The sequence below is a fragment of the Staurois parvus genome, unplaced genomic scaffold (assembly GCF_062004578.1).
Source record: "Staurois parvus isolate SC_StPar_1 unplaced genomic scaffold, SC_StPar_1.0 ptg000619l, whole genome shotgun sequence".
Lineage (NCBI taxonomy): Eukaryota > Metazoa > Chordata > Amphibia > Anura > Ranidae > Staurois > Staurois parvus.
Window position 1 is genome coordinate 3,758,333 of NW_028318415.1, and position 22,283 is coordinate 3,780,615.

Genomic DNA, 22,283 nt, shown 5'->3' on the forward strand with positions numbered 1-22,283 from the left:
GACCCGGTGATTGACACTCGCGTCCGGTGCCGTGGGTAGGGCGGTCGCAAGAGCCCCCTACCCCGGAATGCAGGATCACGTTTATATACGTAATCCTGCGCACAGGGGCCGTCTTGTAGCAGTATATGTACTGCGGGCGGTCTACTAGTGATTAAAATACATTGTAAAAAAAAACAAAAAAAGGTCTGTCCCTCTCTTTGCACATATGAACGTAAAATCACAAGTATGGCACACACGGACATAAAAATTGAGAGGGTGCAACACATTAAATATCGTTGCACACGCTATAGCAAGAGGAATAATTCTATGGTGATTTTTACAGTCAGCTCTGCAATGACAAGTTGTATAAAGTTTTAAAGAATTACCCATTAACAATTCTGGGTATCATAGTTTGCCACCACTTCTCAGCTGCAAGCAACTTTAACCCTTTGCTTGTCCCACCAAATCCCAGTCAAATGCTTCCGAAAATTGGCTGTTTTTCGTAAATTTTCTAGCGGGACTGATAAAAGAAACAAGGAGGAACCACGAAAAATCGGCCGATGACATTGCCCCACTAACGGTTGCGAATATCGGGCGATTATTCTTTCGGATGAAAATTTGGCCGATAAATGAACAGTCTATGGCCTGCATAAGGCCCACTTTCCTTGCAGCCATACATATGCGTTATGGGGTCAGCAAAAGGTCACATTTGCTATATTTGGTATCTGTTTACTCAAATATGCCTTACCTTATTTACAGAAAAAAATTCGAGTTTTTGGGTTTGTATACACTACAGTTAATTCGAATGTAGTTTTTTCTATGGTAGTGGTTTGATAAACAACTGCAACTACCATGTTTTTATCCTGAGGATCCTCTGCTTTCACAAACTAAGTTTATGGGGTTTTTTTTGTGCATTTAACATGTGAGCAAAAAAAAAAAAAAAAATGGCTCCAGCAGAGATGCAGTCTCTGGGGCTTTTGTAATTTTTTGGTTTGGTTAGGTCAGGTCAGGTCATTGACTTGGAAGAAGCATGTCCATGTCAGGTGCTGGGATGCCAGATATACAATGTTTGTTCTGGGTTAGTGACTGAGTAGTGAAAAAGCCTGGAGCTTGCACCATCAAAGTCAACAGCAAATTCTATATTTCTAAGCCCAGTAAGCTCCTTTAAACCAAACAAAACTGCTCTGGATGTTAAAACACTGATGGTTTACAAATTCATTACAAAATGCTTGTGATATGCAACCGATTTCCTTTTCATGGTACGTACCGTATTTTCCGGCGTATAAGGCGACTGGGTGTATAAGACGACCCCCTAATTTTCCAGTTAAAACATAGGTTTTGGGCTATACTCGCTGTATAAGACTACCCCCCTTCCGAGGCAACACCATTTAAAAACATCAGATTTTTTAATTGAAATGGTTATGACTTACCAGTACTTAAAACCCTTCAAAATCTTCATGTTCATCCTCTGACATCATAAGTTCATGAATGACATCTTGGGATACATTTATAAGACAGTCATCATATGGATCAAATTCCAAATCAGATGGTTACCGCTAGATGTGCCGATATACGGTAGCTTCGGCTACATACAGTATACAGTATATATACAGCCCGCTGGATGTGCAGTAATGTACATACAGTATACCGCGCTGAGCCAAGCTGGCTCAAAACAAATGTCCCTATGAAATATTAATCTGTCAGCCCGCTAGATGTGCGGTATATACAGTATACTGAGCCAAGCTGTTTCAAAACGTACCGGTACGTCCCTACTGTAAGCAGCCCGCTGGATGTGTGTATGTATGGTAGCTGAGGCTACATACAGTATACGCTGGGCCAATCACGGCGAGCGGTGTATTCTACTAATGAATACAAAGTCTGCTCGGATTGGCTGAGGTTGTGACATCATCAGCCCACCTCTCTGACTCAGCCAATCCGAGCAGGCTTTGTATTCATTAGTAAAATACATCACTCACCGTGATTGGCCCAGTGTATACTGTATGTAGCCACAGCTATCGTACATATACGCATTCAGCGGTCTGATTACTGTAGGGACGTACCGGTACGTTTTGAAACCGCTTGGCTCAGCACAGTATACTGTATATACCGTACATCCAGCGGGCTGACAGATTAATCTGTCATAGGGACATTGGTTTTGAGCCAGCTTGGCTCAGCACGGTATACTGTATGTACAGTATTACCACACATCCAGCCAGCTTGACCCAAACTCAAGGTTCTTATTTTATACCCCGCGTATAAGACGACCCCCAATTTTTGGGGTATATTTTTAAGTATAAAAAGTAGTCTTATACGCCAGAAAATACTGTACTTCCTTCACACAGATACATGATCACTTAACGATAATCCAGAACATCAAGCTACAGTAGAGTCAAAATAAAGGTAAAAATGCAGCACTCCACAAGGATAAGCATGATTTGCTAATATTTATTATATACAAAATTAAGTTCCAAGAATTCTTATATACATTTACAAAGCAATCATATATAGATGACAAGACCAGTGCAACCATTTTACCGAAAGGCAAAATCAGAGCAAATAGATAATGCATAAATTTTCTGTGAAAAAAAACAATATCGTTAGCTGGCACTTTTACTATGTTTGTAATGTTGACCGTTCAGCTGCTAACAAACCATGTTTTCTTTGAATCTGAGTCATGGCCACATGTGCACTGAACAGCATTGCGAATAAACCAGGCCTTGGAATAGTGGTTAAAGAAAGCCAACTTTGGTAGGCTTTCCATGAAACATGTCCTTACACCACCCTAATCTGCTTTAGTATGGTTAGAGAACCTCCAGTAAAAGTACTTAACACACCAACATCTAGTATTTTGAAAATCACATGCAATGAATAAGGCCCATCTATGCCATTATGTTTTTTTTAACCCAAAAGCAAGTTTTAAGCTTAGTGAAAGGCCATAGGCTTAAAAAGAAGATCATTATACGTAAAAAGCTCTATTAAATCCCCAAAGATTGGACAGTGCTCATCTCTGGAAACAGGGGTGCTTTAGAGATAAGGACCGACATTCAGGATGCCAGGAGGTAGGGTTCGTACGTTCATTTACACAAGTGCAAATTGTTCATTCACAAACGTAAACGATCAGTCAGGCCTACGGGGGTGTATGATGTATAAGCGTGCATATTCATTGCACCTCCCTGCAGTACTGACTGATGGTTTTCTTTTATGAATAGTCAGCACGGGCAAAGTTGTGTGTTAGAGATGCCGGATGCTAGTAAATATCCACTGCACCAACAGCTATATCACACAACCTCAACAGCGCTGACTTATCTTTTACTATTTTGAATAAACAGCCAAGGCTGTCAGGGCTGTGTGATGGAGCTGCCAGTGTCATGTATGTTTCCTAGCAGAAACAGCTCTATCACACAGCTCCCATAGTGTTGACTGATCATTTTTACAGCTGCTGTTTTTGGCTTTTGGCGGTTTCTTCCCCAGCACGTTATCCTATGTGTCTATGCACACATAGGCTTTAATCATCCTTTTTTGTGGCTGGAAAAAAACCACCAGAACTAGTGGGTTTCTAAAGGAGTTTTTTAGCTGTAAAAAAATAATGCGGCGAAGCGGTGGTTTTTTAAGCAAAATTTTAGCTACAAAAAAAAAAAAAAACTGCTGAAAAACTTGTGTTTTTAAACGTGACTTTACACAGCTAACGCAAGAAGTGTTATTAAAATGGCCAGTGTGCACTGAGCCTTATGAATGAACAGCCAGCACTGCCAGGGTTGTGTGATAGAGCTGTCAGTGTCATGTATGTTTACTAGCAGACAACAGCTCTATCACACAACCTCCACAGCGCTGACAACAGCTCTATCACACAACCACCTCAGCGCTGACTTATCTTTTACCATTTTGTGTAAACAGTCAGGGCTGTGTGATGGAGCTGCCAGTGTCATGTATGTTTACTAGCAGAAACATCTCTATCACACAGCTCCCACAGCGCTGACTGATCTTTTACTATTATGAATGAACAGCCAGAGCTGTCAGGGCTGTGTGATGGAGCTGCCAGTGTCATGTATGTTTACTAGCAGAAACAGCTCTATCACACAACCTCAACAGCGCTGACTTATCCTTTACTATTATGAATGAACAGCCAGAGCTGTCAAGGTTGTGTGATGGAGCTGCAAGTGTCAAGTAGGTTTACTAGCAGACAACAGTGCTGTAACTCTCCCAGAGGAACACTCATAAGTTGGGCTTCATTCAGAGGTGGAGCTACAGCACATCACTGACAGAATACATCTATTATATTTTTGAACCACTGCATGGATGCTATGTGTACTAGGCCACCTAGGGGATTTAACAGATTTTTACATGATACTTCTTCTTAAAAGCATATCTAAACCCAAAAGGGTGCTCTATTGCACCTAACCAGTCCTTAGATGAGGTGTTTTTTTTCAGTTATCCTTTTTCCTCAGGCTTTTATCCCTTGGTAATCTTACAAAAAAAAAAAAAAAAAACCACAACACACTTACAGTCCCTGGGTGGCTATGTTTACTCTAATAACCATATAGATGGAGGCATCAAGAGTAATTGGTATCACTAAAAATATGAAGTATTGCCCAATAACCAGAAAAGCCTACAAAAAAACAATGACAACAGAGAATTCACAAACGAAAAACAGTTACATAAAAGGACAATGCGATACTCAATGGAGTAAAGACTGCAAGGTAGCCATAGCCTCAATATTAGATGTCTAATATTGAGGTGATGGCTACCTTGCAGTCTTCACTCAATTGTCTCATATTGCGATTTTGCTAATAAAAGCATATTCTGATTAAATTTTTTTGAGTATTGCATTGTCCTTTATGTAACTGCTTTTCTTTTGTGAATTCTCTGTTTACATAGTTTTTTTGTTGGCTTTTCTGGTTATTGGACAATACTTCATATTTTTAATGATTTTTTTTTTTGTTGGCTATGTTTACTCCTCCACTGCATCTTCGCTGGCAGCAATGGTTGCCAACCAAGGCTGAACTCCTAATATGACTGCCTCTGTTCATCTCCATTACATAGTGGCTGTTGGGATTAGTAGTTTACAGAGGATAGATAACATTTATTTTGTCTTCAATACAGCTCAGAGGAAGTAACAAAGACATTACAGGTAAGATCAACAGGTATATTCTGTGCTTGCTGAAAAGGTTCATATCTAAGGACTAGTAAACTGCAATAGATAACACTTTTTGTTCTCGAGTTTAGGCATGCATTAATCATTTAGAGCAGGGGTGTCCAAACTATGGCCCTCCAGGTGTTGAGGAACTGCATGTCCCATGAGGCCTTGCAAAACTCTGAAACCCACAGGCAAGACACCCAAAGGCAGAGGCATGATGGGACTTGTAGTACTTCAACAGCTGGAAGGCCATAGTTTGGACACCTCTGATTTAGAGGGTTTGCATTTACACTGCAACATAAAAAATACATAATAGTGGAAATTAGGATTAAAATTAAAGATTTTGTTGCTATTTTTTTTTTCTTTATTTAACTTCATATGAAAAACTATGTTTCATGTACGCTAAAGAGCATAATTGTGCACATATTCAATAAAAGTACATTATTACATAATATGGTTGAATAGTTACCTGGGACAGGTTTACATGTCTCAACTGTTCAGCGTTAATCTGTAACAATTTTTTTCCCCTTTCCTTGCTAAAATAAGGAAAGATGTCCATATTCAGATGATAACAATGCAGGTATGAGTGGCCATTTTCAACCCTGCAGCAAACACGTACAGATGTCAAAAGAAAATGTTTTCTAATTTCATATCTGTTCTTGCTTCAGTAGGCTCTACATGCCAGATCTTCATACATGCCAAACACAAAACTCTGATGGAAATCCTCTGTGTTTGTTAATAACTCAAATAAACGTTTGTACTGTTCTGGGTAGATATTTCCCGTTATTGAATTTTCTGGCAGATCTAAATGTTGTAATAACTGTTCTCCATCACCTGGGCTCCAGAAGCTAATCAGAACAAAAAAGCAAAAATCAACAACATTCTTAAATATTTTAATACAAACACCTGTCTAGTTTAACCACAAGCCTACAGGGCACTTACACCCCCCCTTCCTGCCCAGGGATATTTCCAGCTTTCAGCACTGTTGCACTTTGAATGACAATTGCGCGGTTATGCAACACTGTACCATTTGAAATTTTTTTGTGACAGATAGAGATTTATTTTGGTGGTATTTAATCAACTCTGGGTTTTTAATTTTTTCTTAAACCAAAAACCACTGAAAATTTTGAAAATTTCTTAGTTTTTGTTATAAAATTTTGTAAATAAGTGATTTTTCTGCTTCACTGATGTGCGCTAATGAGACTGCAGTGATGGGCACCAATGGGCATTGACAGGCATCACTGATATATGGCACTGATAGGCGGCACTGGCTGGCACGGTTAGGTGGCACTGATAGGTGGCACTGACTGGCACTGATTGGCATTGATAGGTGGCACTGATGGGTGACACTGAAAGGCAGCTCAGATGGGCACTGATATGTAGCACTGATGTGCACAGGTAAGCACTTATATGTGGCACTGATGGTCACTGACATCTGGCACTGAAGGAGACTAACAGGTGGTACTGCTGGGGCTACACTGATCATCAGGGCACACTGATCATCAGTGCTCTGATGATCAGTGTACATGTCCCCTCCATGGAATGCCGATTACCGGCTCTCCTCTCCTCTCGAGCTGTCAGCGTGACAGCTCGAGAGGAGAGAAATGCCAATAACCAGCATTTCCGAAGGACACAGCGCACCGCCGATTGCCGCGTTGCGTGCTCTGGGAGCTGCACATGCACGGTTAAAATGGGAGCACGTCATACGAAGTCCTCCCAGAACGAGAGAACCACCTTGGGTCCATCATATTACTATATGGTGGGTGGGAGGTGGTTAATTGATATCAGTTGGTCACAGCTAGGCACATTTTTCTGCCTAGGGAATTAGCCAAGCTTCAATGGCACAGGAAACTTTTGGGAGTATCTAATCACGCATATAGGCCTTTTTCAGCGTGAAAAACTAGCACTGGTCTACTGAGGGAATAGGGCAGTTTTCCATTTAGAAAACTGCTGCAGATTCCTGCCAGGTGTGACCTGTCATACTGGATGTAAGCTGTGAGAAGACAGGTTACATCCCTCTCTTTGATCTTGCAGTGATTACACAAGTAGAGGCCACAGGGTTAACAATCCCCCTCCTCTCTCCTGCTCTGAGCTGAGCAGGAGGCTGCAATGATAGCAGAGAGAAAAGAGCATGCAGCTCTAGCTCTCCGTTTTCTGTGCTGCCCATCACAGAAACCGCATAACAGAGAATTGATCGCATCTAATTAACAAAGGGGGTTACATGCCTTTTGTTAATTAGGAGCAGCATCTGGTCCATTTTTTATGTTTAGAAGAGTAGTTGAAGCTTGTGCTTGCACCACTCTTTAATGAATTCCAGGGATAATGGGGGAATTAAAGTTGTGGACACTCATTGGAAATCTGTCTCCCATCTGTGCAACAAATGGCGCAACATGAGACAGATTTCTGTAACTTTCGGTAAAGTGTACACAAGTCTGTTGCAGAATTGCCTTAAGAAAAATGGAGGTGAATACAATCCTTCTGTGTGTCACAGACAAAATTTCACCTATCATCAATATGGTAGTATTTTCTAATCGATTTGTCGAAGCCTTAGCACCAGAATGTAAAAGTATCACCCATAAAAACCAATTTATTGCATACGTTAGAAACAGCAATAAAAAAAATGACACCGCTTTCAGAATTTTGGCGCAGGACTTTCTAATATGACCATAACACAAGCATAGTGTTGCAAATGCATTATTGAATCAACTCCTACAAGTTGGATCAGCAAAACCTATCAAAGCAGTGCAAACCAGGCACTTCCTTTACACAGTGCAAGTCCATACTAGGCCTTCCCACTATACAGCCATTGGTAAATTTTAAAATAGTTGTACAGGTCAGACAGTAATATGTGTAGTCATTTTAATTTTGTACAATTGCTTTTGTTTTCAATGGTTTAACATAAATGATTTCTTGAAAAAAATACACATATCAAATTTAATTCCATAAAAAATATAAAATGTCAAAGTTCAAAAGACTGATTACATACATATAGATTACTTACAGTTCGGAAATTGAAATTAGTCCACTAACATATCGAATGATCGAGCATATCGAACGCTTTTTTGAACAATTTTCTAACCTTGTATATTTAGCATAAGGCCCTGCAAAACAGATTTAAAAGAAGTACAGTCAAAGCTCGTTTGGCTGTACTTCTCTTGTGGATCACAGGAGTGCAGTTCATTCTGCACTCCTGTGACCCATTTTCAGCCAACAGAGGACTAAAGTCTGCTGACGTCACTCAGCCAGTCCAGGCTGGGGAAAGATCCCGACTTTTAAGTCGGGATCCACTCAGATCCCTGGACTGACACTCCTCTCTTTTAAATTCTATGGATTGTTTAGATTTGCCATGTTACATATGGTAGTTTTGAAAAACTGACATGGTACATGGACTGTACAGACTGTAGTTCGCATGGACACTCAAGATATGACTGACTTATTAGAGACAACATACTTGTCTCAAGAGAATATACTGTTGTACTGAAGGGTATTTATAAATTATGTATGTGCATTCAGTCCAGAAGCAAGAACAAAAAAGAAAAGAAAAAAGGAGGATCATGTGAACCAGCAAAATTAATTAAGCATTTCTGCTTTGTTGCTTGAAAAAAATAATTGAAATAGAGTAATAGATTAGGTAATGAGGTACCATAAAGTCTGCTTTACGGTTTTGTTCAGCCTTCCATTTGTGTACAGACAAGCAAGCGCCTTAAAGGCTTTATCAGAATACAATGCAATTGGCTATGTTACAGTGTAGACACACGTACTTCTGTACAGAAAAAATTTATTAGAAAATGCTTAAGTATTTTACAAAAAAAAAAAGGCAGAGGTCACCAAAAAAAAGGGAACATCGACAGGTTAAAGCTTCTTGTTTGAGACACTTACTCAAGTTTAGATAGAAGTTTTGTCTTTCGCTTTGCAAGGCATTGCTTTACCACGTTGATAAACAATTTGCCATCTAATGGTGAAAACCGCTCAGAGAATAGGTTTCTTCGTGGAGTTAAGCGTACCAGACAAAGATTGCCACAGGAAGACTGCTGCAAAAATAATATTTCAGAAGTGAGCTGCAATGTTGAATATAAAAAAGAAGAAGTTTTACCTAAATTTACGGTGAAAATAATCAAAATGGTTGGTATTAACCACAGTGGTGCAGGCATAAAGCATTGTCAAGTCATCAAACACTGACAACACAATATCAAAAACCACAGGTACTGCACAGAGAATGTGTATCCTAGGAAGAGGACATGCCAAAGTCAATTGTACTTGGGGGGAAATATTATCAGGATTTACAATTCTAACATATGACTGCATTGTGAATAAAAACATGCAAAGGATTAATTTACTATAGGAAGTGAAGGTAAATCTCCCCAATGGGACACAGATGGCAAAAAAACCGACACTACCCAAAATGACTATGGTCAACCATGGCGAGGCTGTTCTGAACGGAATCTGTCCTGTTAAACTGCTGTATGGTCTTGGCTACCGTGCTGCAGCTCAGTTTCAGGGTATTGGCAAACTTCTTAAAGCCTAGGCCACTGATACTGTATGTAGAGCAACAATTCTTTTTTTCAGTTACTCAGAGAGTTCTCTGCCATGAGGTGCCATGTTGAACTTCAAGTGACCAGTATGACTGAGTGAGAGCGATAAAACCAAATTGAACACACCTAATCCCCCCATACACACCTGAGACCTTGTAACACTAATGAGTCACATGGCACTGGGGAGGGAAAATGGCTAATTTGGACATTTTCACTTAGGGGTGTACTCACTTTTGTTGCCAGTGGTTTAGACATTAATGACTGTGTGTTGAATTATTCTGAGAGGACAACAAATTTACACTGTTATACAAGCTGTACACTCACTACTTTACATTGTAGCAAAGTGTCATTTCTTCAGTGTTGTCACATGAAAATATATAATAAAATATTTACAAAAATGTGAGGGGTGTACTCACTTCTGTGAGATACTGTATGTCCGGACCTTTCAACATCCTTAGAGATTTCACCTGAACTCAAAGAGACCAGAACCCCTCCAGCAGAAGCAGTATCCTTGCCTGAGACATACAGTGTATTCAGAAATTATTCACAGTGCTTAACTTTTGCTACATTTTGTAATCGTTGCAATTTATTAAAAATAAAAAAACACATGTACATAAGGATTCACAGCCTTTACTCAATACTTTGTTGCAGCACCTTTAGCACCAATTACAGCCTCAAGTCATTTTGAGTATGATGCTACAAGCTTGGCACGCCTATTTTTGGGCAATTTCTACCATTCTTCTTTGCAGTACCTCTCAAGCTCCATCAGGTTGGATGGGAAGCGACGCTGCACAGCCATTTTCAGATCTCTCCAGAGATGTTCAATGGAGTTCAAGTCTGGGCTGTGGCTGGGCCACTCCAGGACATTCACAGAGTTGGCCCATAGCTACTCCTTTGTTATGTGGGCTGTGCGCTTAGGGTCGTTGTCCTGTTGAAAGATGAACCGTTGCCCCAGTCTAAGGGTCAGAGCGCTCTGGAACAGGTTTTCATCGAGGATGTCTCTGTAGATTGCAGTCTTCATCTTTCCTTCGATCCTGACTAGTCTCCCAGTTCCTGCCGTTGAAAATGATCCCCACAGCATGATGCTGCCACCCACCATGCTTCACTGTAGGGATGGTATTGGCCAGGTGGTAAGGGGTGCCTGGTTTCCTCTAGACATGATGCTTGGCATTCAGGTCAAAAGAGATCAATCTTTGTTTCACCAGATCAGACAGTTTTGTTTCTCATGGTCACAGTCCCTCAGGTACCTTTTGGCAAACTCCAGGCGGGCTGCCATTTGCCTTTTACTGAGGAGTGGCTTCCGTCTGGCCACTCTGATAGATGGAGTGCTGCAGAGATGGTTCTTCTTCGGGAAGGTTCTCCTCTCTCCCCAGAGAAACACTGGAGCTCTTTCAGAGTGACCATTGGGTGCTTGGTTACCTCCCTGGCAAAGGCCCTTCTCCCTTGATAGCTCATTTTGGCCGGGCGGCCTGCTCTAGGAACATTCCCAGTGGTTCCAAATGTCTTCCATTTATGGATGATGAAGGCCAATGTGCTCATTGGCACCTTCAACGATGCAGAAATTTTTCTGTACCCTTCCCCAGATCTGTGCCTTGATACAATCCTGTCTCGGAGGTCTACCGACAATTCCTTGAACTTCATGGCTTGGCTTGTGCTCCGACATGCACGGTTAACTGTGGGACCTTATATAGACAAGGTTATGTCTTTCCTAATCATGGACAATCAACTGAATTTCCCACAGGTGGACTCTAATCAAGTTGTGGAAAAATCTCAAGGATGATCAGTCGGAACAGGATGTACCAGAGCTCAATTTTGAGTGTCATGGCTAAGGCTGTAAATACTTATTGCACGTTTTTTTTTTTTCAAATAAATTGCAAAGATTTTAAAACAAACCTTTCACGTTGTTATTATGGAGTAGTATTTGTAGAATGTTGTGGAAAAAAATGAATTTAATCCATTTTGGAATAAGGCTATAACATAACAAAATGTGGCAAAAGTTAAGCGCTGTGATTACTGTCTGGATGCACTGTATCCAAGATTAAACCCAAGTATTCCAGGCACTGAGTTGGAAACAAAGTCGACTGCTGAAGATTTAGCACCCAGCCAAACTTCTCCAGGGCTGGAACTGTCATCTGGATATTGTGCTTTCATTCTCTTGCTCTTGTAGGAGTAAGTCCTCCAGGTATTGCAAAATGGGACTCCTTCGGGTTCTCAACAACCCCAGAACCAGAGCTAGCACCTTGGATAATAGCCTGTGAATCATGGACAGACTGAAGGGTAATGCCACAAACTGGTAGTGGTGATCCTGCACTGCAAAGCACAGAAATCATTGATGAAGCCGGAAAACTGGGATGTGTAACTGACACCAGGAAGTCCCCTTGAGGAAGTGAAGCACTCACTGACCAATACTGAATTTTTGAATTTCAGTAGGCCCAAGCTTCTCATATAAATGGCAGGCCCGCACTTAAAGGGCTTTTAGGGACTCCACTCCCCTCCAGGATGATCACTGCCCTGGACCTGTAGAGCACCTGGCCAGTGAGATAACCACATATTCTGGAAAGAGACAGCCAACAGACAGACAGACAACAATCAGAACATGATGGAGCTGCTAATAATCAGAAACATGTTTATTTGGCTTGTACAGTTGTTTGGTTTAGAGGACTTTTCTCAACACTTACCCCAGATTTGACTACTGAAGAAGCTTTACGCTTTTTGGGTGAAAAAAATGTAGAAATGTTCTCCTAGGGAAAAAAAACAAAAACAAATTGCATTATTTACCAATGTAGTATATGGAAGGAAAACATACAATCAACACTGAGTTCCCCCGTGCAGTATGCTTGCACTTCTCCTCCAAGTTCTCACACAGTGCTCTGCTCAATTTCAGGACAACACAACTGTGAGAAAGTTTGCAGGATTTCTGCATGAATAGTTCATAAAATGGTATCCGATCTTTATCTAGGTCACAAAAAACGGCGCCCGCATTTTCAAGCTGTGTGTGCTCCCTGGGAGCACGCAGCACTGCAATCCGATGCCTGTTGTGTCCTACGTACACAGTGGAACCACTGTGCGAGGTCCCGATCATGTGATCACTGATTGGCCAAATCAGTGATCACATGCAGAGTAGTAAGCCAGATGTCACTTCTGACATCATTGCTTACTACGTGTGAAATCTGGGAATGATCACAGAGGTCATATGGTACAAGGCTATTCACAACAGCCTTGTACCATGTGACAAGCTGTGACCAATCACAGCTCACACAGCATTTCTCAATGGCTGCAAGAATGCAGCCAGAGAAAAGGAGAAATGATTGCTTTTACATCCTTCATGAGTGTAAAAGCAATCAGTGTAAAAAAAAAAAAAAATCTTCATCACCCCCCACAAGTAGTACAGTGTCACTATGGTGACACTGTACTGCTAGGATGACAGTATGTTTAAAAAAATGAGAAGATCCGCGCAAAAAAAACTGCCGACGGGCTGGCCCCACTAACGGCGTGAATATCAGCCGAATTTTCAGCCGCACGAAAAATCGGCCGATAAACGACCTGTCTATGGCCTGCATAATTGAGGTCATAAAATCTTAAAACTATGCCTGTGATAAACAGCTGGACCTGGATAGCTGTTAGCAGATAAGGGTCAGATAGCCAGAGGTAACTAAAGTTACTGTAGGCAAGCAGCAGGAAGAGATCAAAAGATTATCATGTGGCTCATACAAGAATGAGCAGCAGCAAAGAGATGCTTATTCAATACTTTATGGCGGAAAAGAAAGCCAACCTGAAAACGTCTGTGGATAATGTCAACACTCAAAGTTAACCCCTCCCACATTAGAACCGGTGAGAATGGGGAATAATGTGCCCAGCAACCCAATTAAACGAGGTAGCGCCCAGTGCTCAACCCAACTGGCCTACTATGTCTTCGGAAACAGAGCAAGTGCAATAGCAGCAGCTCTGAACCTAGAACATGCTCTGCAGCTAGTTTATACCAGAACAGAGTCTGGAATGCGCCCTACACAGAAACCCAGTTCCCAAAGGTCATTTCTAGCCTATCCCTGCACATCAAGTCCTGTGGCATTTGTACAGGGTACAGGTGCTTGGGGGGAAAAAAAAAAAAAGCCCAAAAACAGTCTTGGCACAGCTGACACTAGCAAAAAACAGGCATGATGGAAGTGAGAGGGACTCCCTGGGCTGGCCTACAGTTTTGTTTGTCCAAACCTTCAGTATAACCTAAAGATTAAAGGCTTCCCATGTCCCTCAATAAGAAAGAAAAAAAAAAAAACTCCTCAGAATACTCAATATTTTGCACTTGCTCAAGCCCATATCCACCTTCAGAGGTCCCCCACCCCCAGTGATTGGCTTGAAGAGCAGAGGGAATCTTGTGAAGGTGATGCATTTATGATTAGAATGAGTAGAACCAACAATATGCGATATGACCCAAGCATTACAGCGACACATCACGTTTCCTCAAAGTGGAAAAATAAAGGTTTCAAAGCTAAAATAGATGAGCAGAAATCAAAGGGTTGTGTCATACATGAACTTCTCTGCTTAGTTTTCAAAGTTTCTTCTGGCTCTAAAAGATGATATATACCGTGTGCAGCAGTTGGATATCACAGGCTAACTGGTAAAGCACCGGAAGTGCTCGATACTGTCGCAAGTCTCCAGGTTCAGCAAGGAGGCTCTAGAATGGAAACAGTATGGTTATGTCAATCCATTTAAAAACATTTCACTGCGACCAACATCTTTACATGGAAGCTAAAGAAACCCAACTTTTCCTGCTGCCACTTTAAGGCACGGAGCTGAGAAGGAGTCACCCGTTTTATTATTAGACACAGAGGGATACAAAAAATATTTGTGGATAGGATACTGGCCAAAATATACAGACAAGAGTTACCTCAAAAAGTACTGAGTAACTGACAACAAACATTACAAACCTCTCAATAACTCTGCCTCCACATTAAGCTCCCTTTTCACCACGGGAAGCAATTAAGCCACACAATTGCCTAAAGTGTTACTAAACCCAGGACCCTGCATTCACTGTATCTGCTCTCCCACAGTACACAGAACATGGAAATGCAATTATTTTAGTAAATAAAAACTGCTAAATACCTTCTCTCATCAGCAGTATGTAGCAGTCTTGTATCCATCAGTGTACTGGTTAAAGTTTGCAGGAGTTTTTTTGCTGCGCTGTCCTAAGAGGCTGCATAACCCCTGATTCTCTGTCTAGACCAGCGGTTCTCAACCTGTGGGTTGCGACCCCTTTGGGGGTCGAACGACCCTTTCACAGGGGTCGCCTAAGACCATCAGAAAACACATATTTCCGATGGTCTTAGGAACCGAGACACCGCTCCTCTGTCTTCAGGCAGGTCCGCCCACATGCAGATACTCTATGAGGTAGTGGTGAGGGCAGCCGGAGGGGCTCGGCAGGGTGTCCCGCACTCCCGGCTTTCTGCAAGCCTCTCACGCTGAACTAACACCAGCACACTGACTGGCCCGCTCCCTCTTTCCTGTGCGTTATGAGAGGCTGGAGGCTCCTCCGTTGCAAGGGGCGGGTCGGAGGTGCCCTGCTGCCACCCATTGGCTGCCCTTGCACCTGCTGCATGTTTCCCCTGGCGGGCAGCTGCTCACAACAGCTGAATAGATGCGAGTCAGGTCCCCCTTTGTCTCCGGGGAAGGGGGATCCGGTTACCCGCAGAGCATGCGCCCTACAGCCGCTCACCTCCCACGGAGGCTTCTCCTCACAGCACGAGGGCTGGCACCGGGGTACCCAGCCCACTAGAGGAAAGTACACAGCGACCAGCAATCCCAAGCTTTCCGGGGTCATAAAAGGAGCCTCAGGACAGACAACTTGGTGTGGGAGAGGGCTGATATCCCTGGGGGGAGGGGGGGGGGGAATACTGGCCATACACACTTCAATTTTACTATCAGGTAGAATTGGCAATCAGATTAACTTCCATTCCCATGAAATTCTTTCAGTCGATTGACCAGGGCGCAAAATGATTGACCGTTTTGCAATAATTTTATGGTTGGGGGTCACCACAACATGAGGAACTGTATTAAAGGGTCGCGACATTAGGAAGGTTGAGAACCACTGGTGTAGACAGTGCTGATTGGCCCTGGGCTGATCATATGCAGCCAAAAAAAAAAAAAACTCTCTAGCAATACACACCAAACTGAGCATGAGCAAAGTGACTCCCGGAGTTCTGTACTATCAGCAGATGGATTGGGGACAAGAGAAGAGGAGGATCAGAGAAGACAGGATCAAACAGCCTTTTAAAACACAATGCGGAGGATTAACCCCATAGGTTCCACATCGAGTAGAACAAGAATGCTTTACTGCAAATACTGTACAGACTAATTTTACTGTTGTGGGTTTAGTAACACTAAGATGGGAAGAACATTTGTCTATGGCTATTACCTATGGGATTCCAAGGAGAAAGTTATGCTACCCCTATGCATAATGATTAGGATCTATGATTAGCTTTGATGTGAAGTTATGAAGCAGTATATGCATAATAAAAATAAAGCATACCTTGTACAGCTTCTCACTCATGAAAAAATTGAACTCAATTCTTCCATATCTGAAAAGTTCCAGCCTCTCATATAGAGAATAAATATAACGCCACAAAATATGCCTCTCTTTTGCCTGGTGAAGTATCCCAAAAACTTTTATTGGAATTCCTACATAGTTAAAAACAAAATAATTTTCAGTGTTCGAGCCATCACAAAATAAACCAATTTGTAGGTCATTAAAATATATTAAACCATAACTTGATAAAAAATTATCTTCTTCAGCAACATGCCACATTAATAATTGTGCTACCAAAATTAGTGTGTTCTGTAAACTGCCTGCAGCATTGTTCCTGTTTCTTCTTTCTGGAAGCTGCCATTTTGCTGAATCCCAGAGCCCCTGAGCTACAGTAAATCTTTAGGCTGTTAGCAGACCGGCCTCTACATTTTTGGCACAGTGCTGAAAAAAGAAAGAGCAACTGAGCATGTGCAGTGCAAGGTGAGACAGCGTATTACTAGATTTTAAACAGTATAGGCACTTATCTTTTAAAGTGGTTGTAAAGGCTCCCCCCAATACTTACCTGAGCTTTATTGCAATCCAGAAATGTGCATGAGAGCCTTGGCTCTCTAGGGACTCTCCCTCCTCACTGGCTGAGACAGCAAAAGGAGCCATTGGCACCAACTGCTGCCAAGCACAGTCAGTGAGCCAATGAGGAGAGGGAGAGTGTGGGGCTGAGCTATGGCTGTGTGTGTGAATGGAAACACAGTAGCGGCTCAGTAGCAAGCCTGCTCGGGTGTCCCAATAGCAGGTTTCTTGCTCAGGGGGCGCTAGGCAGGAGGGAGGGGCCAGGAGCGCCAACAGAGGGCCCGAGAAGAGGAGGATTGGGGCTGCTCTGTGCAAAACCACAGAGCATGTAAGTATGACATGTTTGTTATTTTAAAAACAAATGTTTTACATAGCTGCAAAAAGGGGCTAGCTTGAAGTGATCTAGCAGGAATTCATTTTCTGACTAAAGTTCCACTTTAATCATAATTCCATATGCAAGATTTGAAGCTAAACTCCAAACAGATAATTCAGTTACGGTTATTAAAAAAAAAAAAAAAAAACAACAACAACAAAACAAAAAAACCACAACACACCATTAAATGTATTCTTTTAAAGATTTAGCATTAGCACAAGTGCCTGAATCAGTTTTGATATCAACAGCAATCTCCTGCATAGCAATGATCAGACTGGGAAGGGCATTCTGAACCAAAAAGGGCTCAATTACTTCTCAAATTGCTGTCAGCTCATCACAGGAACGATGCATACAGGAGGGGAGAGATGAAGGATGAAAGTCTGCAGCTTGCTTATTATCTAGTTAGAGGTTTGGGTAGTTTGCTGAGATCTGTCAGGAGTTCCAGGACATTGTTGTGCTGTCTGACAGGGGTACCTTGATCACAAGAACAAACGACCAGGTTTACAAATCCTATGCAGGCAAGGCAGTGGACATATTTGAATTTCAACATTAGCAGTTTACCTGGAGAGTTCAGCCAACCTGCACCTAGATCTGATATTTTAGTGTGATACAGTTTGCAACCACATCGTATACTGGTTAGTAGTTTCTTCTAGGAACTCCAGTGTTAAAATCCCCTCTATATATACCCCCCCTAGACTACACATCATGTTCCCAGAAACGTCCCATCTTTGCTTCTTGGATTGTGGCCTAACTGGCACCCTTGTCTATACATTTTGGGCCTTTCCAAGCCTTTCATTGATATGAAATAAGATATCTGCAGTGGCCTCTGCGGTGGCTAATGCCCCAGTGCATTTGTCTATGCAGACTTGCCTACTGGGAGGTCATATCCCAGGAATACAGACTGAGGCTATGAGGCTGATTCACACCATCTGTGTCTCAGCCCTATGGGCCATTGCCCTTCGTTGGAAAGAACCTACGGTACCATTGGCCTCAATTTTACGATGGGTTGATGCGGTAATGCTCATGGAATGTATTCACTTGAAGTTACTGGATAGGATGCACTTACTAGACATAAAAATGGGGTGTTTGGAAAATTCATAGACATTTACTATCTTACCAATGATTATTCATGCTTTAATTGATGATGTCTTACTGTTGGTGGCTTTATTGCTCTGCCTACCTTCCTGCCTACCTTCCTAATGTACTTTAAATTTATGTTCTACATAACTGTACCTTTTTGTAATAAGTATTACAGATGTGCCTCTTTTGTATGTTATACCTTATGCTGTTCAGCTGTTTTTGCAGCCTATTTCTTAATAAATAAAAACGTTTGTAATCAACCAAAAAAAAAAATCCCCTCTATAATTTCTAATTCCACCCACCAAAGATGCATTTGCACACCCACCTATTTAATATAAACAAACAAGTGAATGAGTAATGTATTAACGCTTACAGTGTAATATAACCAATATTATAGGAGTTCTTTGGTGACAACATACACTTTCATTCCATAACAGCGATTGTAGTAAAAATACAAATAAATAGTTATTTTAGACACAACATAAAAGGAGATTTTTCAAGTAAGCTTTTAGTGGTTTAAGTCCTGCCTGGTCGTCTCTATCTACACCTTCCTGGATTCCCTGCATGCTTTACAGTTTCTCCTCTATTGTTTACTTTCAATTTCCAAGGACATCATATGCCATGGTGCCTTGCTGCCTACAAGCTATAATTACTGTACTGCCTCCTGAATCTACCTGCAAGTGATACATTGATTACAACCTTGCAGAAAAGGGAGCGAGTGTTAAAGGAGAAGTTTAACTTAAAAAAATAATAAATGCAAATGTTTTTGCAGGAAAAAAACAAAATGTATCATTATTATTATTTTTTTTTACAATTGAGCCTGCAGAGTATTGCACCTGCAATCAGTGGATTAGGCTAGGTACCTAAATATCCATCTGGGTGTAATGGTCTTTTAATGAACATAAAATGGACAATAACTATATGATGTAAAGATATTTCTATGAATGCACGTTTTTTGCATTATTACAATGAAATGCTGCAATGGAAAAATAACCCAAAATTTCTGTTCACTGGGAATTCAGTTCTATCTCAAGTCTAGGTTCACACCTATGAGTTTTCCGTTGCATTCTGCAAAACGCACAGCAGTCCACTTAACACGATTTCATATGGGACAGGTTCACTTCTCCGCATTTTCACCCGGTGCGAAAGAGTCAGGGACATTTTTTAAATGTAAAACATTGCATTTTTGGTTCTATGGAGACGCTGCAGAAAAGAACATAGGGCGTTTTTGATGCACAACAAGTTGGGGGAAAAAAAAAAACCCCGCAAAAAACTGCAGAAATGGATCAAACGTTAACTGCATAGGTATGAACCTAGCCTAAGACTGTTATAAACAGGAGATTTTGACCACATACTTAAAAAAAATTTGTAGCTCTTTACAACCTGGTGCATCAGGTGTCTTTGTCATTTATATGCTTAGGTGCAGTGCAGGGAAGACATCAAGGGTCTAATTTAACCACTGACGTCTCCATAAAGAGTACCTGTCACCAGTAAAACAATATCAAATAGGGGGCTCATAAGCCCCATTGTGATAACAATACAGTTTGGAAAAAAAAAATAAAAAATTTCATACATAATACCCACATCTCGATCTAAAATGTGTGTACATTAAAAAAAAAAAAAAAATGGTCTGAAAGCAAAAGGGTTATTTTTTTTTTTGCAGCATTTTGAGACGGGAGGGAGGGCCATATTAACCGTTTCAATACCGTGCAATTTTACACCTTCCTGCCCAGGCCATTTTTCAGGTTTCAGCGCTCTCACACTTTGAATGACAATTGCGCGGTCATACAACACTGTACCCAAACTAAAATTTTATCATTTTCTTCACACAACTAGAGCTTTCTTTTGGTGGTATTTAATCACCGCTGGGGTTTTAATTTTTTGCTAAACAAAAAAAACACAAAAATTAAAAAAAAAAAAAAACACATTTTTCTTTGTTTCTGTTATAAAAGTTTACAAATAAACAATTGTTCTTCATAAATTTAGGCCGAGATGTATTCTGCTACATGTCTTTGGTGAAAATAACCCAAATTAGGATGTATTTTTTAGTTTTTAGGAAAGTTATAGAGTTCACAAACTATGGTATAGATCTGAAAATTGATCAATCCTGAAGTACTGACAGCCAATCTAATTTCTTGAGGTCCAAGAATGTCAGAATAGTACAGATATCCCCAAATGACCCCTTTTTGCAGAGTAGACAGTCCGACGTACTTCATAAGAGGCATGGCGAGTTTTTTGAAGTTGTATTTTTTTGTCATAATTTTTCGGAAAATGAAAAAATGAAAAAAATTATTTTCACTATTTTTTTTTACATACTGTCACCAGTGTAGTACAGTGTCATCATATAACTGGCATGGCGGTGAACAGGGACACTGACTGGTGACAGTATGAAAAAAAATATATATATATTTTTGATTTTTTTATTATATTTAATTTTTTATTCCATTTTTTTTATTTTTTTTAAGATTTTTTTTCATATTTTACTATGACCAAAATAGTACAATGTTACCATAGTAACATTGTACTACTTTGGGGAAGTGATCAGTATTTTTTTTTTTTTTTTTTACACAATTTGCTTATAGCAAAGAATTACTTTGCTATAAGCAAGCATTTACCTGAATGAAATCGATTCATTCAGCTTTTTTTTTTTTTTTTGTGCTTAGCTGTGATTTGGTCACAGCTAATCACATGACATGTGCATGTGATTAGCTGTGAACATTCACAGCTAGGCACTAGTATACAATGGATGGCATCATGAATGAAGCCATCCATTGTATACAACTGTCATGTGACCTGCTGTGATTGGTCACAGCAGGTCACATGGTACCAGCAACGGGAGCCGGTACTCGGATCTGTCATCGGCCGTGTCCGAGGTGCACGGCCGATGACAGATCGCACTGCTGCGCCGCTCTGCACTAGCGCAAACGGCGCATGTGCGGGAGCACGCCAAATGGCGTGCACCCGGAATGCAGATACACATCTGAAGCCACCAAACGGCCATTGGCCGGGCGGCTAATGGTTAAATATGTTTCACTGCAAGGTCCAATTTGTGTCTTCACCACAACTAATACAACATTGTTCTGATCAAAATCCATGTGGTATAAAGAAAAAAAAAAACCAAAAAAAAAAACCACTAACCTGTATCCCAGGGCACCTCACTGATGCCCAACTGTTCCATCAAGTCATAAGAATAAATAGTGGGAGCCTGGGCATTATTTTCAAAAAAAGGATCTAGAGTGAAGAAGTTACAGTGGAGTACTCTTAGTTGCCCACGTGCGACATTCTCCAATTTCTGAGAAAAACAAGATGTTTTGGTTCAAACAAAAAGGCAGAATTATGCACATAGTCATACAGAAAAACCCCACAAAGAAATATATTTGGATTGCCACCTTGGCTATTCTTCAGCCAGTTGCTATGCCATATCACATTGCATGTAAATATCTTATTTGTGAAATATACTTTTTAAATGTTTGATAAATGTAGATCAAGTGTATAGCAAAATATTGCTGCCTCTCCTTTGTACCAACATCCCAATGTTCATATGAAAATTGAAAAATAAAATTTCAGACTTTACTGTTACCAGGGAACACACTACTTATAATCAATAAAATCTTTATTTTTATTACACTTGTACACCCTATTCCAAATTATTATGCAAATTCTATTTAAGTGTCACAAAGATTAAATATTTTGTTTTTCAGTGTAACTCATGGATGGCATTGTGTGTCAGAGCTCTTTTGATCACTGAAAACAATTTCGGACACCTGTGATAATTAGATTGGTCGGTGAGCCCAATTTAAGCAAAAACTACTAAAGGATGGTGTTCCACATTATTAAGCAGAGCACCATTTTCAAGCAATATGGGGAAGAAAAAGGATCTCTCTGCTGCCGAAAAGAATGAAATAGTTCAATGCCTTGGACGAGGTATGAAAACATTAGATATTTCACGAAAACTTAAGCGTGATCATCGCACTATTAAGAGATTTGTGGCTGATTCAGAGCACAGACGGGTTCGTGCAGATAAAGGCACATTGAGGAAGATTTCTGCCAGATCCATGCATCGGATCAAGAGAGCAGCTGCTAAAATACCATTACATA

The 22,283-nt window shown here is 40.8% G+C and overlaps 1 protein-coding gene across 1 annotated transcript in view; it reads right to left on the reverse strand.

The window, feature by feature from the left end:
• Window positions 1-2,404: 2,404 nt before the first annotated feature.
• The window catches only part of TFB2M (transcription factor B2, mitochondrial), a 36,374-nt gene continuing 16,495 nt past the window's right edge, over window positions 2,405-22,283 (reverse strand). The window contains exons 4-9 of the mRNA XM_089693287.1: window positions 21,324-21,477; window positions 16,169-16,317; window positions 14,228-14,317; window positions 12,324-12,386; window positions 8,993-9,144; window positions 2,405-5,961 (exon numbers count right to left, since the gene is read on the reverse strand). Coding sequence (XP_089549413.1) covers window positions 5,778-5,961; window positions 8,993-9,144; window positions 12,324-12,386; window positions 14,228-14,317; window positions 16,169-16,317; window positions 21,324-21,477 — 792 coding nt within the window. The 3' untranslated portion in view covers window positions 2,405-5,777. The remainder of the gene's footprint in view (window positions 5,962-8,992; window positions 9,145-12,323; window positions 12,387-14,227; window positions 14,318-16,168; window positions 16,318-21,323; window positions 21,478-22,283) is intronic.